Source organism: Simochromis diagramma, unplaced genomic scaffold (genome assembly GCF_900408965.1).
Source record: "Simochromis diagramma unplaced genomic scaffold, fSimDia1.1 OVJJ01000293.1, whole genome shotgun sequence".
In the NCBI taxonomy this organism is placed as follows: domain Eukaryota; kingdom Metazoa; phylum Chordata; class Actinopteri; order Cichliformes; family Cichlidae; genus Simochromis; species Simochromis diagramma.
Genome location: NW_024386801.1, coordinates 7554114 through 7568662, shown reverse-complemented (window position 1 = coordinate 7568662; position 14549 = coordinate 7554114). Strand labels below are relative to the sequence as shown.

General features: G+C 39.2%; 1 protein-coding gene across 3 annotated transcripts in view; it reads right to left on the bottom strand.

Moving 5' to 3' along the window:
- The window catches only part of shank3a (SH3 and multiple ankyrin repeat domains 3a), a 225956-nt gene that overhangs the window by 110450 nt on the left and 100957 nt on the right, over window positions 1-14549 (bottom strand). The window contains exon 5 of one of the 3 annotated variants that reach the window (XM_040025475.1): window positions 13404-13475. In XM_040025475.1, coding sequence (XP_039881409.1) covers window positions 13404-13475 — 72 coding nt within the window. Of the gene's footprint in view, window positions 1-3810; window positions 8021-13403; window positions 13476-14549 lie in introns of those variants that run through there. The other 2 variants (XM_040025476.1, XM_040025478.1) reach the window with 2 other exon arrangements.

The following is a 14549-nucleotide window of genomic DNA, read 5'->3' as shown; positions in this document are numbered from 1 at the left end:
CAAGATTTGTTACTTATAAATACACTTATCCAGAAACAGTAATACCATTGTGAATGATCTGAAATGTGATGCAGATATTTTGTGACGGAGGAAAGTACAAATATCAGAATTATATAACACACAATCATGTAATTATGTAATTACCTAGCAAATTCTGCCCATTACACCCTACTTTATCTTTTATTCAGTAAACACTGCATAGGGGATGACTGAATAGACAATCTGAACACAATAGAACAAATCTGCACAGTGGGAACAGATTTCCACCTACCTGCCAACTTAATACTTCAACAGGTTAAAGTAGATCTCCAAAAGTTGATTCTGTTCATCTGGACGTAGCGTTTTGTGGGAGAAACGTTTCGTCACTCATCCAAGTGACTTCTTCAGTCTCAGCTGACTGCAGGTTTCCCCAAATCTTATAAACAGTACATTTGCATAATGACTGAAACCAGCTCACCGAAGGGACAATGGGCTGGGAGGTCAGTTCCTTAATCTTAATTATGCAAATTCTCATGACCATTGACCAACAACCACTGACCAAAACCCACTGATCTATAGCCATGAGTACCATTCACAGAGAGTTGGGGAATGGCTGCAATCACAGCATTGTAAGATGGCGAAAGATGTACCCTTAGGCCCCCTCCTCGATTCAGAGATGGTCTTTCCCTTTTCACGTAAATGGCCTCCTTGACTCCGCGCTCAAACCAGCGTTCCTCCCTTAGGCCCCCCTCCTCGATCCCTTCAGTGGGCTGGTTTCAGTCATTATGCAAATGTACTGTTTATATGATTTGGGGAAACCTGCAGTCAGCTGAGACTGAAGAAGTCACTTGGATGAGTGACGAAACGTTTCTCCCACAAAACGCTACGTCCAGATGAACAGAATCAACTTTTGGAGATTTACTTTCCTGGATGATTGAGAATGCATCAAGACAAAGGTTAAAGTAGAGTTTTTGTGTTGTGTTGTTGTGGGCGTGCAAATGTGCAAATTTATCTGAATTACAACAATAGAGTCTAATGAATTAGCATCATCAGTACCTATAAACAGACACTCACATACAGATTAGCGAGGTGTATTTTACAGAGCTTGAGGCTATGATTTCTACATGGCCTGGTTTCAGAGCATACTGAGCATACTAAACAGAATCAATTCCTTTTTCAAATCTGTGTAATCAGTCTCTCTCTCTCTTTTACACCAGTGTTATAGTTTCCATTATGGGTCTGACTCGGTGAGTGACGTATATTTCACCATCACATGGTGAGCAGGAGGTTCTGTGAGGATGTTTGTGTGCCTGCCCAATATGAGGACACCAAATACACATTTCTCCTCCAACCCCAGAGGGGCAACAACTTGAACATGGTGTCGCAGCAGGTTTTACTCACAAGAAAGTAAAATCCCATCCACATACTCCCTTACAAACATACCATCTCAGATAAAGTAAAAGTTATGATGGTACATTATGAAGGTTTTTGGTAGCAAAAGTATGATAGAGTACAACGCTGCAATTTCAAACAGATTTGCATTAGAGCAGTATACCACTGTATAAAGAAAAATGAAAAATGAGCTATTTGTGAATAAGTTACCTTTTAAACCAAACCGAAGCAAACTGAAAGAAAATGCACTTGTAGTCTGGATATTACTTACACTGTCTGAATTTGTAAGTAGGCAGAAAACAAAGACGGAAGATACAACAGATATAATCTTGAGCTCTAATTGATGAGTTTTTATAGCCCATACATTCCATTAATACTGAGTAATACGCCTAATATGAAGATGAAAAACACATTTGTATGAAAGTGGGTTGGTCAGGCTGTCCACCTGGGGAGTATTTCAAGTCAGGCTGTCCACAGGGCATCCTGTTAAAAGCTGCCACCTGGTGAACTCTCACTGACTGAGACCGACAGCTCTGAGACTCTCAGAGAAGGTTCACAGAATATACTCGTGGTGGTTACTTCGCTTTACCAGATTACCCTGTGCCTGAACTATTGTAATATTTCCAACAGCTTTTTCTCTCTCACACACACACAGTGAGAAAATCTCCATCACTGAGCATCAATAGCTGGCTGAGACAGCATTGTGACACAATCAGAGCATTATGCCAGCAAACGCTGAAGACTATGGCGTTATTTTTGTGCCGCTATTCTGAGCGCACGTAAAAAAAAATTTGAGCGCAAGTAAGAAAGTTTGCAGGTGCAAGTGTTGCATTTTGAGAAGAAATTTATTTTGAGTGAAGAAAAGCTGAATTTGAGTGAACAAAATTCATTGCTGCGTGCAAAAAATGTATTTCAGTGTTTGCTATTATCCACACACACACACACACAATGGCAGCCCCTCTCACTCAGTTTTTGTATTTGCGCTCGCTGGCAATGTGTTGCTCGCGCTCTCAACATTTCTGCCCGTGCGCGTTCAACTCTTTGTGTATGCCGTTATATTTGTGCCACAAAACCAGCCAATCACAGACTTGGATGCAAAAATATCTGATTGGCTGTTCTGGTCTCCAATCAGCTCGAAATGATGAAATGCAATATCCCAGAATCCATTTAGTCCAAAACTCAAACGAGGCAGTGGCGGAGGAACACAGAGTGGCGGAGTTTGAAATATTACTCTTTCTGGGTCACAAAATAAACTTTTAAGATATTTTCATGCGAGAATGGTGCTGTGTAAACTTCAAATACCTGCTCGATTCATCAAGACATCACATATTTCCATAAGTGCTCTAACGTTTTCGGAGATGCCTGTTACCCACCAGCTGACCGGGTGGGAACTCGGGTTAAACTCTGTGTTCCTCCGCCACTGCCTCGTTTGAGTTTTGGACTAAATGGATTCTGGGATATTGCATTTCATCATTTCGAGCTGATTGGAGACCAGAACAGCCAATCAGATATTTCTGCATCCAAGTCTGTGATTGGCTGGTTTTGTGGCACAAATATAACGGCGTACACAAAGAGTTGAACGCGCACGGGCAGAAATGTTGAGAGCGCGAGCAACACATTGCCAGCGAGCGCAAATACAAAAACTGAGCGAGAGGGGCTGCCATTGTGTGTGTGTGGATAATAGCAAACACTGAAATACATTTTTTGCACGCAGCAATGAATTTTGTTCACTCAAATTCAGCTTTTCTTCACTCAAAATAAATTTCTCCTCAAAATGCAACACTTGCACCTGCAAACTTTTTTACTTGCGCTCCAATTTTTTTTTTACGTGCGCTCAGAATAGTGGCACAAAAATAACGCCATAGAAGACCACAAGGCAAATTCTGTCCTGGGGAGAAGCTCTGGCTGCTCCTTGCATTCACACACTGACATGTGCATGCGTAAACACATTTTTATACACCCATACACTCACATGTGCACATACCCACAGGCATACAGGAATAGCTGTCACACAAACACACACAGAGTGTGTGTTTAGCTTGCTCAGATCTGAAAGAAAAACGCACAGCTAGACACGAGCATCCACATATCCTCCAACATATCAGGTACATACACACATATGCGAAAACATACAAATACTGTTCCGAGCCCACAGTGAGTAACTCAACCAGCGCAAAGAAAAACATTAGCATTCTGTCAGGGTTTCAGACAAGACTGCACCAGCTCCTCACACAGCCAACATGCAGCAGAGCATAACAACGGAATGAAAGCCAGTGCATAGACAGGTAGTCTGGGAACGGTAAGGAAGTGTTTGTGAATAACTGGAGACAGAAAGTTGAAAAACAAAAATTCAGAAACAGAGGGTTAAAAAAAGGATGTCTTTACAACAGAGGTAATGGCAAAATTAAATTAAAGAGATGATGAAAGCAACTGGGGTACCTTACTATTGAGCCTGGCCTTCCTGGCTTCTTTAGCTTTTCTTTCCTTTTTTTCAGCTGATTGTCTTTGTCTTCTGGTCAGAATGGATCCCATCTCACACACACACATGGACACACTCTCCACCACACGCGCAGTCCCGTAGGTCAGCTACAGTTTGAATGCCAAAACATCCTCCACATGGCCATATCCAGCCCCCCACCCTCCTCCTTGTTGTCTACTCTCTTCTTGTTCTCACTCCTTCTCCTTCACTACCTTTCGTCTCGTCTAGCACGTGCAGACTCACCTGGTCAGTGAAACAAACACTCACCCGAACCTGGACCAACACACAAACTCCTGTGCAAACACAGACAGACGGAGAGGTGGTAAGGGGTTATTTTGCAGGATGCTGGAGAGAACAGAGGGAAAGTGCGGAGGGAGGGGGAGAGAGAGAGCAAGAGAAGAGGGAGGGAACACAGAGGGAGGAGAGAAAGTGTGTGATAGGGGGAGGGAAAACCAAAAGAGAAAAAGAGAGAGTGAGAGAGGGTACCATGCTGAGGGAAGGTATGGATATCAAATGCAAACAGAAATGTGTAAAGAAAAGAAAGAAGTGTGTTCTTAAATATACAGCAGGTGCTGGTTTAGTCTGCATTAATATAGCAACCTGCTGAAAATTTTATTCGTTATAGTCGAGGAATTTATGCCAACTGACTAACGTGTTTCTGAAAACACAAACTGTCTATAGTTACACTACACATGCTTCGACACATACAGTATGCATGCATGCACACACTGTATGGTTAAACACATCAAGAGCATTTCGCATTAGAATCAGTGACATCAATTTTAGCGGGCGTGCCCTTCACTGGGAAGATATTTTTTAAATCCCAGGTTCCATGTCTGTATTTGTTTGGGGCATGTGGATGAGCTCGAATGAGCCGAGAGTATTCTTGTTCGAACTCGATTTGTCTTTACTGTCTTCAAAGAGCTACATTTCTCTCCTGGTAGGGGCTTATCCATTAGGGGCGCTTTTCCATGTGAGGGCTTCCCAACTGGAAATATACTTTCATCCTGTGCCATGCAGATACATGTATCATATTGGCTGTGTTTGCAAAAACAGAAGCATGCTAGGCTAGTTTAGGCACTCAACAAAGGCTTTGTGGAAACTCATAACAATATCACACCCACGATGGGCTGCATTCACTGTGTAGTTTTATTTTAAATTGAAAATAATGCGGGAATTCTCATTCATAAATACAAAGAAGTGCTAGCACAAATACAGAGCCGCAGTGCTGGAGGATTAGAATTACTATAGATTATATGCTGGAGCCTTTTGTGCATTATGCTTGTCTACACTTGCACATTAACAACAATGTGGCATAATGGCTTAGCTTGTGAATAACTGCACATAAGAGCACAGATTTCTACCCAAACTCCGAGCACATTTTACACTTTGATATCGGGTGCCAATGAACAATGCAAATATAACAATAGCGCATAAGATATTCTCTTGCTCCACTTTGTGCTCTTTGGCATCATGACCACATTAACAAATAGTGCATTACTAAATGCGTTTTGCACTGCCTTGCCTCAAGCTGCCTCAAGCTTTCTCTAACCCCCACATTATCTCTTTCATCTTAATGGCCATGATGCTATACATATATGGGTCCATTTTTCTATCCATCCAGCTGTCTGATCTCATAGTTTACACTTACACATAGTTTTTTGCAAATTTCATTGGCTACAAATATAAATATATATAAATATATAAACATACCCATATAAAATGCCACTAAGCATTACACTGCAGGACACATGAATTATTACTAGAATCACAAACAGTAAAACAAACAAACAAACAAAAATGTATCTTTTTATCTTTTTCTTAAGTTATTTTATCATAAAAATGTTAAATTGTCTGATTAGTGCAGATTTTTACTGGAACAGTCAAATCCTGCAGCTTACTGCTACCATTTACTCTCAAGTATAAGACGAATCATTTTGCATTCAGTCCAATGCAGGATGTTAATAATAACCTTTCTTAGCATTTATTTTACAAGTAAGTGAAACTTCATACACAGAAAACAGCAGCAGAAAACAGACAAATCCACACAGACATGCTGTACTCAGGGCCACGACCCAGGTTTAGATGATTAGCAAATCACTTTGCAATCATTCTTTTTTATTCACATTTTACAAAACAAAACTTTTATGGAAAAGGGCTTATATACATGCACATACAGTATGTATTTGATACAGTAAAATACTGTAGACAGAGGTTTTTCAAGTACAAATCAAGTTTAAAGTATCAAACAAACACTGGGTCTATGTGATTAAGTTACTTATATAATAATAAATAATAAAGATGATAAAATTTTTCTATCACTGGAAGGCCTTTTTTACTCTGTAAGAAAGCCACCCATTCAGCGCGTCAGTCTATTACGTGGCCGACCGCCTACATCCAACTCCCACACACATGCACTCTTTATTACAAAATATGGTATAAAATTTACATGAAGCCACCAAGCTTAACCAGGACAGTTGCAGGGTGAGGCCTGGTTGGGCAAAGGGAGAAAATGAAAGGGAAAATCCTATCAACTATGACCCAATTTTATAGTTTACCCTGTGGCTAATGAACTCCATGCAAGCAAACTAGGGTAATGCTTGACCCCTGCCTTGCAGGGCAGCTTGCTGCAGAATGAATACCCTAGTACCAGCCAAGGCTGCAAGACTCACCCAGAGCAGGATTCCACCTCTCACCCCTTAAGTCATTATGTCATAAAAGAAAATCTGCTATTTAAAAAAAGGAATAAAATAAAAGTTTTTTTGTTTTGTTTTTTGCTTAAAGCTCATGCTCACTGATGCAAACACATATTCTGACCTCAAAAAGCTTATATAATTCAAAAATGATAACGACAATTGGGATTAAGTAATTGCCAACGTTTGCCATTCTTCTGAGAAATAGAGAAAACAGAGCAAGCTGAAATCTAACTTGAACATGACCTTGTTATAGATGAAGAACATCAGCTCTACTGTGGACAATTACACCAGCGACTGGCAGTGACAACCTTTTAATATTCAATATAAAATTCTTTAAACACACTGACATAAATGCCAGTACACAGTGACAGATACGACATTGATCAATATTTAAGTAAATATGTGGACAGTGACACAGTTTTGCCTGTGTAAACCACCACACAGTGGATTTTAGATCAAACAGTTAAGCTGTAATTTAAGATTATCCTCTCAGGTTTAACTCAAGGATTTAAAAAAAAATGTACACACAAGTTGTGCATTACCTGTTCAGGATTTACACCCATTTTTATACATTCGCCCCCATTTTCAGAGGCTCATGTGCCACATGTTGTCTGTTCCCTCATTATTCCATGACAAAAATAAAAGATCTGGAGCTCATTCCTTGTGTGAAACCTGCATTTGTTTGCTTTTCATCGGAGCTGTCTATACCGGGTCCAAAAATGTACAAAAATTGTGCCGCTGTGAATATCTAGGGAGATAACTGTAAGTTTAAATCCACTAGTGGAAAAAAAGAATCTTTTAAGCTTCTGCAGCTTATGCGGCAAAATAACCACACTTATTTTCCCCAATAAAACAGCTGTCACTAAATACTTACTTGTGAAATATAGCATAGCCTTCACAGCCCATTCACACTTTGAGCTTTGTACTCTGTAAGCCAGTGTTACATAGAGCTGCACATAACAAATTGTGTCTTTATAGGTGATTTATTGCATGAAATGACTCTCTAAATTGCAATCGTGCAGAAATTGATCCTCGCTGAGTTTGTCAGTTGAGCACCACTCACTCACACTTTGGCACAGCAGTGTAACACAGAAGCAGAATAAAGCACTTCACACCAGACTGCCTTAACAAGAGAAATAATTGAGTGCACGACTCATACTTGTCACTGCTTTTCTGCATCTTCATCTCATTCACCATTTTGTGTTTTGTTGTAGTTTGACACTTTTCAACAGCGCAGCAGAGGACCCTCACAACCCCGTGAATGTACAGATGATAGTAATCAAAGCCAAAAATCATGATCAATTAACTCAAAGTTTCTCTATGCAAACGCAACCAAGTTCAGTGACGTTTTTGTCCCACACATGCTTACTCTGCAATTTTTCAACATTTATATGTAAAATTCAAAACTTAGCAATGAATGCTCCAAACCTGAGGATCTATCCCATAAGGCAGGCCTTCCCAAAGTGTGGGGCCCGCCCCCTGGGGGGGCGCAGAGCCATTGCAGGGGGGGCGCGGTATGAAAGGGGGGAGGGGGGGGAGGACAAAATGCTTGGACACTGCTCGGCTCCCACACAAACGCAAAGCAGGAGATGAAGCATAGCTGAATATGTTTCCAAACCAACTTCATTCTAAGCCAAAGACTAGAAAATATGGTGAAGCATGTCTGCCCTTTGGCTTCACCTGCACAAGTGCCGAGGTAGGTCTCCCCTGCAGAATTAGTTTTCCCTGTGTCGGGAGCAGCGCTGGGCTGTTCAAATCACGGACAAACAGTATCCCACACTTGTTTATGTTTTTGAACCCATTTTGCACATAGAGGCATTTTTTGAAAAATGTATTGATAGCAATGTTGAATATTTTTAAAGAGGAAAAAAACACAACTACACGTAAAATAATCACACCATGATGCCTTGTAAGCGTGTAAAACCTGCAGATAGTGAGATTAACAGTAACAATATTTTGTCTCTATCTGCTATTCTGCAATTCCTCTCATGTAAGCAAAAACGTGGCGCACAGCGTGACGTGAAAAAAGGCACATACCTTTGAAGTTGCGTGACAAACTCTGCATTCCTCGTCCACACGTAAACGCAAAAAAGGAGTTTTAAAAGAATCTCAGTTTTCGGTGATTCGAAACGCCGTTTACGTGTGGACGAAACAGCTGCGTTTTCAAAAATCCCCGTGTAGGTGCGGACGTGCGTAAAAGAGTTAGTAGTTTATTTTTATTACTACCTGTCATTTATTGCAGTTTACTTGTATTTGCTTAATTGTTTACTAAATGTTTGAGGTGTGAAATAAATCGCAATGGAGCAAAATATGGGTGTGTGTGGTTGGAGGATGTGTTTGTGCGTGTACGCGCGGGGGGAGGGGGGGGGCAAACATTTTCTTGTAAAACAAAGGGGGGTCTAGCAAAAAAAGTTTGGGAACCACTGCCATAAGGCAACATTTTGCCCTCTATGTTTTTTGCTTTCTTTTTAGTGATTTTTTTAGTGTTGAACATTTTCAACACTAGAGAATCTTTCATATGAAACGTATCCCTGAAACAAAATGGGACACTTGCTTAACGTCCTCAAACATTAAATATTCAGGTAGTACACACAAGCACTCAGTAACACAATGTGTATAACTTTGACTACCCTATTAATAACATTTTTTAAAAAAAGAAAACACAACAGATTTTTAATCAATAGCTTTAAACCACCAACTGTTACTAGGCAGTTGGGTTAGTTTCTATGATTGTGAGGATTAGCAATACAATTAAATTTTCTCATGGGATTACACAAAGCTCTGTATAATCAGCTATTAAACTGTTCTCACAAGTCTTAGTCGATTAATTGTAAAAAAAAAAAAAAGAGCATATCTAAGAACATTAGCCACACATTAGGGGTAACAGCAGTGCACTCCATGATCTAATGTTATGTTTTTCTTTTTTCATTAAACTGTAATGTGAAGCAGTATTTTTCAATAATGTCTGCCTGCAAGAAAAGCACATGCCAAATAACAAACATACCATTTTCTCATGGAGTTTAGTTAAAATTGAAGCTTTTTTAAAATAAATAAATAAATAAATAAAATAAGGGTGAAAAGAAGAAAATGATGAAAACAGTTTTTCCAGAATTTCTTCCCTGCAGCAGCTCTACATCCCTCTGTAGCAGACAAAAGTACACAAACACAGTTTGAAGTTCTGGCGTTCTCTCCAGTGCAAATCTCCTGCCATCTGATGGGGTCTGATGCAAATGCATTCACGTCTCTCTGTAGTCTGCTCCACTCCAGTCTACAGACACACACACACACACACACACACACACACACACACACACAGAAAACCTGGACTTCACAAGTAACTATTTACTGTCATCTCCTGCTATACCACACCTGCCACCTGCACCTGTCCACCTCAGCCTTGTACTACGAAGCCTGTTTAAGATACTCAGGATGTCTGTTTTTGTTATCTGGCTTCAGGTAACCCGACATAATGAAGCAGGCTAAGTCATCACATAAAGGTGGTTATCAGCACAATAAGTAAACCCAGGGTTTCCCATTCTAGCTAGCTCTGCAGGTTTACAGCACAAAAAAGTATTTTTGCATTCCACTTTGCCCAAATGTCGGGTTAATGGGGAAACAGCGCCCCCCCCTGTTTGGCTGGTAGGTGAGGCTGGCTGCAGAGTTCATCGCTGCCAGTCTGCCGTAGCCATACGAGAGGTGAGTTGCATTTACCGCACACAATGTAGCTAAGTAGTACAGACACATAAACCATGTATGATCAACTGATGGGCACCGAGTGTAATAAGTGCTTAGTGGACACATGTGCAACATCAGTTTTATGTACTTTTCATTTGTTTATTATTGTGTAAAACTGTATGCTAAAGTGGAATGCTAATGGGATGTTCTGCCGTAGTGTGCTGTGCGGAGTGGTTTGCGGCGAGCCCTTTGCACTGATACAACACCGTTGTTTGCATTCAGGAAATAAACTGGCAACGATCGATCAGAGACTCCTTGTCTTCTTAAAAACACAACACAACGCAGAGTAGAGGTGTCTGTTTGGGCCGAACTGTTGCAGCGGGGTGAAGCAGAAACTGGTTACAAAAGCAGCAAAGCAAAAGTTAACGAATGAAGTTCAGTCTATATAATTTAATACTCACAGGGGAAAACTTTAGACACCACTTAAAAACTTTAGACCCTAGTCCTAGGGATCTTACAGGAATGGACATCTGATTGATCAGTGGTTGATATTTTCATGCCTTATGATTTCCAATCTTGAACATAACTTGAAGCATGGAGATGCAGCTGGGTATGGAGGGAACCACTTCCTTAGTACTGAAAACCCATGGACAACCTTAAAGTTACCCGAAAAACCCAAATCCAGCTTCACAGAACAGGCCACAGTTGTACTCACTAAATTCCTGCTGCAAGCGATTATATCATCAGTCACCTGTGTGCACACCTGGTTCCCATTATTTTATGAATAATATTAATAGTGCCCAGCAAATATGCATGCTTTGCCAGATTATCTAGGCTGCCCAGAAGACAATATTTATCCTGCTCTTCTTTTCTGTATTTGAGACCACCTGCCTGGGCCTCACAAATGTCTGCCAACACTAGCCTTTTGGTTCTGTTTGCCACTTTATACTGTGTCTGTGAGCCTGCTGATCCACCAAGCTTAGTTTACCAAACCTGCCTTCTCTTCTGCAGTCTGTTCACATCCAGTTAGCAACATGCCCTTACACATATTTTTCAATATATGAATTAAAAGTTGCATTTCAATCACAAAAGATTTGAAATTTGATTTACCTTGCACTTATACATGCATTAAGAACATATTGTTTCTGACAAAAAATTATACTAAGCGAACAAAATTAGTTCAGGATTGCAAATCATGTTGTTTCCTGTTCTGTTTCCTAGTTGAATAGGAAATCATGCATTTTACAAAAGAAATTTCAGTTGTATTTTGACAAAAAAGCAATTATACAAGTTTGGGAAAAGCTCGGGATGAATCATACTAGTGAATGTGACCCTATTTTTTTCCTGACTATTTTATTGTGCCACAGTAACACACAAAAGATCTAGTTTATGTTTATGTGACATCTACCATGCTTCTTTGTGTATGAGCACACTCTGTCCTTATGCAAGCATGTTAGTGCTTGACATGGCCTAAAGAGAGTACTTCAATTACACATGAATGAACCAACAAACATACAGAGCAGCACTCTTACTTTGGCCCTCTTTTCAACCATCTCATAAAAAATTACACAATAAAACTCAACCAGAGCCTCTCAGATGCAAATACTTGGCTGACAGTACCAAGTAAGCAATTTCTAAAGTGCTTTGTTGTCTTAGTGATGTGAAACATTTCCGTTCTATAATTTTAATGGAGAATCAGTAAATCCAGCTGGAAATTATTTTGAATTTTACCTTTAAAAACACTTTTAGCACCCTGATCAGCCTGCTGGTGGGAAAACATAAAAAGGGAAAGAAAAAACGAAACAACTCTAAAATCAGATTGACAGCGATGATTGCCAGAAAAATACGACTACACAGGAAATTGGGCAGTAAGTACCAAGACCATAAAATGACTATTCTCAATATCCACCAGGAATAAATAACTAAAATGGAGGTATTTCATATAAACCTCTCAAAATGAAAGGGCCCCAGTAAAATTGCAAGTTTTATCACGCCAAAATTTACTAAACTATCAGCAAAAGACAATACATTTCATGTTGAGAAAATTAACTCAAATTCTAGTTGTCCTTTGCTGTCTTGCCTCCAAAACTTAAATCCAATGCGATAAAACCACATTTCCTGAGCAACTCAATCTCCCAGTGTGGCTTGAAAACATTTTCCCGAGAGCATTTTTTCTGTCTTATTCATTTGTTTATGCATAAACGCGTTACATACCAGTCTACCATTGTATACAGCGTTGTTGTCCACTTTTTAATTTGAGCTTTTATTTATGTTACAAAAAACACTTTAAAAAGGAAGCCTAATTTCTGCTATTTAATACCTAAGAAATATCAACTTTCACAGATGGTTCCAAAATATGCCAAACTGCAAAATGCATAGCTACGTCTTGACTAAAGCCTCTGTAACTTTGTTCTGTTTCATTTCAGCAGCATGAATCAGTCTGAAATGAAAAATATATATACTCTTAGTGTGTTTTCACATGTTATATTAATTGCATGTTCACTCACTATTTCCCATGATGATATAATATGCTTCCTTTGGTACTTTTAGTAAAAGCTTCTTTCAGCCGCTCCCTTATTCACAGAGGGTTGACAAAGCAGATAGCTCCGCATATTTGATTTGACAGATTTTTTTCACCGGATGCCCTTCCTGACACATCCCCGAAGGGATTTGTGTCTAACCAGGGACTTTATGTGTTAGGCAAATGTGTAAACCACAAGACTATGGAACCACAATCATACCTTTGGCACTTTCAGTATAATAGCCATATTTTCAGAAAATATGGCTTTGGACAGCTAAATATTGGTTCTTGTGACATCTCTAGTCTGTACAGACATGTGTCTACAAGGAAAATCTGAAAAAAGAGAACGCGGAACAAGCATGTGGGCATTACTGAATGGTCTCAACATGATTTTGGATCCTTGGCTTTGCTTCGCTTCAGCAAGATTTCAATCCAACATATGTAGACCAGTTTCATAGACAACACTCATTGCTTCCATCATTACTTTCACCATCTAAACATAAAAAAGGACACAATTTTTTCTTGTAGTGGCCCACTGTGCCACTATGCTATCCAGTTAGTGTTTTAATTACTGTATTACTGTACCTGTATCACTGCGTTCAAAAGGTTGCACAAACAAAAAGCTTGTGGAATTGAAAACTGCACGACTGTTTGGGCTTACCTTAGTGTGGAGCTTGGACAACTGCTTTTCATCCAGGTAGGTCTGAGTGTAGACACGTCTTTTATAGCGGAACTGAAAAAGAAGAACAAATATAAGAGGCTCTTATCTCTGCTTTGCAAAAAAAATTAAAGTTATTAACTAAAATTGTCATGCAGCATCATCTGCTTAGCCTAGCTTGTGTAAAATAAATTATTTTCTATTAGTTTGTCCTATGAAATAGAAAGTGAGAGCAGAAACAAACATATTTGGACTTATTTAATAACTTTCAAAGTCATTATGAAATGAAATTTCTATCTGCAGCTTGCTGTCATCTCTTTCCAGCACTCATGTCATGTTTGTCATATATTACATCTTGCTTGAAAACCCAAAAACTGTAACTTGGAGCTTGAATATGAAACATAAATAGCTAAAAAAAAAGTCTTCCAATATCAGCTAAACACCTTATGTATAGGAAAAGCACAAAAAAGACATTTTCACCATTTTTGGATAAAATATTTTCTGCAGCTAGAAAATCAGATTAGAAAAGAAAAGCATAACAAAAGTTGAACTTGAACTCTGAAGGCAACCAATCAATACATTATGTAATAAAAAGTAGAAAATCTGACAAAATAAAAGTCAAAAAGTAACTACTTGACTTAAGTATAGCAGATAAATAAGTATAGCTGTACACAGAAAAGGCGATAAAGACAACTAAAATCACACCTGACAACTCCTCACAATCCTCCATGACAAGACAATAAATTAAGACCAGGCATATAAAATGAGAATCCCACAGAAGATGACTTTTTCAGAAGCAGAGCAAGAAAGTGGTCAGCAATTTGGTCGGGATCCTTGTTGCTTAACAAATATGAGACAAAATATAGCTTTTTAAAAGAAAAAAATGTATATGTTGGAGAAAGTGTGCTAATTACATGGCTTGGCATATATAGAGTACAACCAGCTATTTATAAAAGAAATGACGAATGCACGAAGGTGCTTAACCAGAAAATGTTCCAGCAGCAGATGAGGATGTGAGCACAACTATTTCAACTATTTCAGCACGTTTCCTAATATTATAACAAAGCTTCTTTGTTTTGTTTTTTATCATAAAGAAGACAGGTCCAAGGCACAAGTGGTCTAGTAATCAGACAATAGGTTAGAGATGTG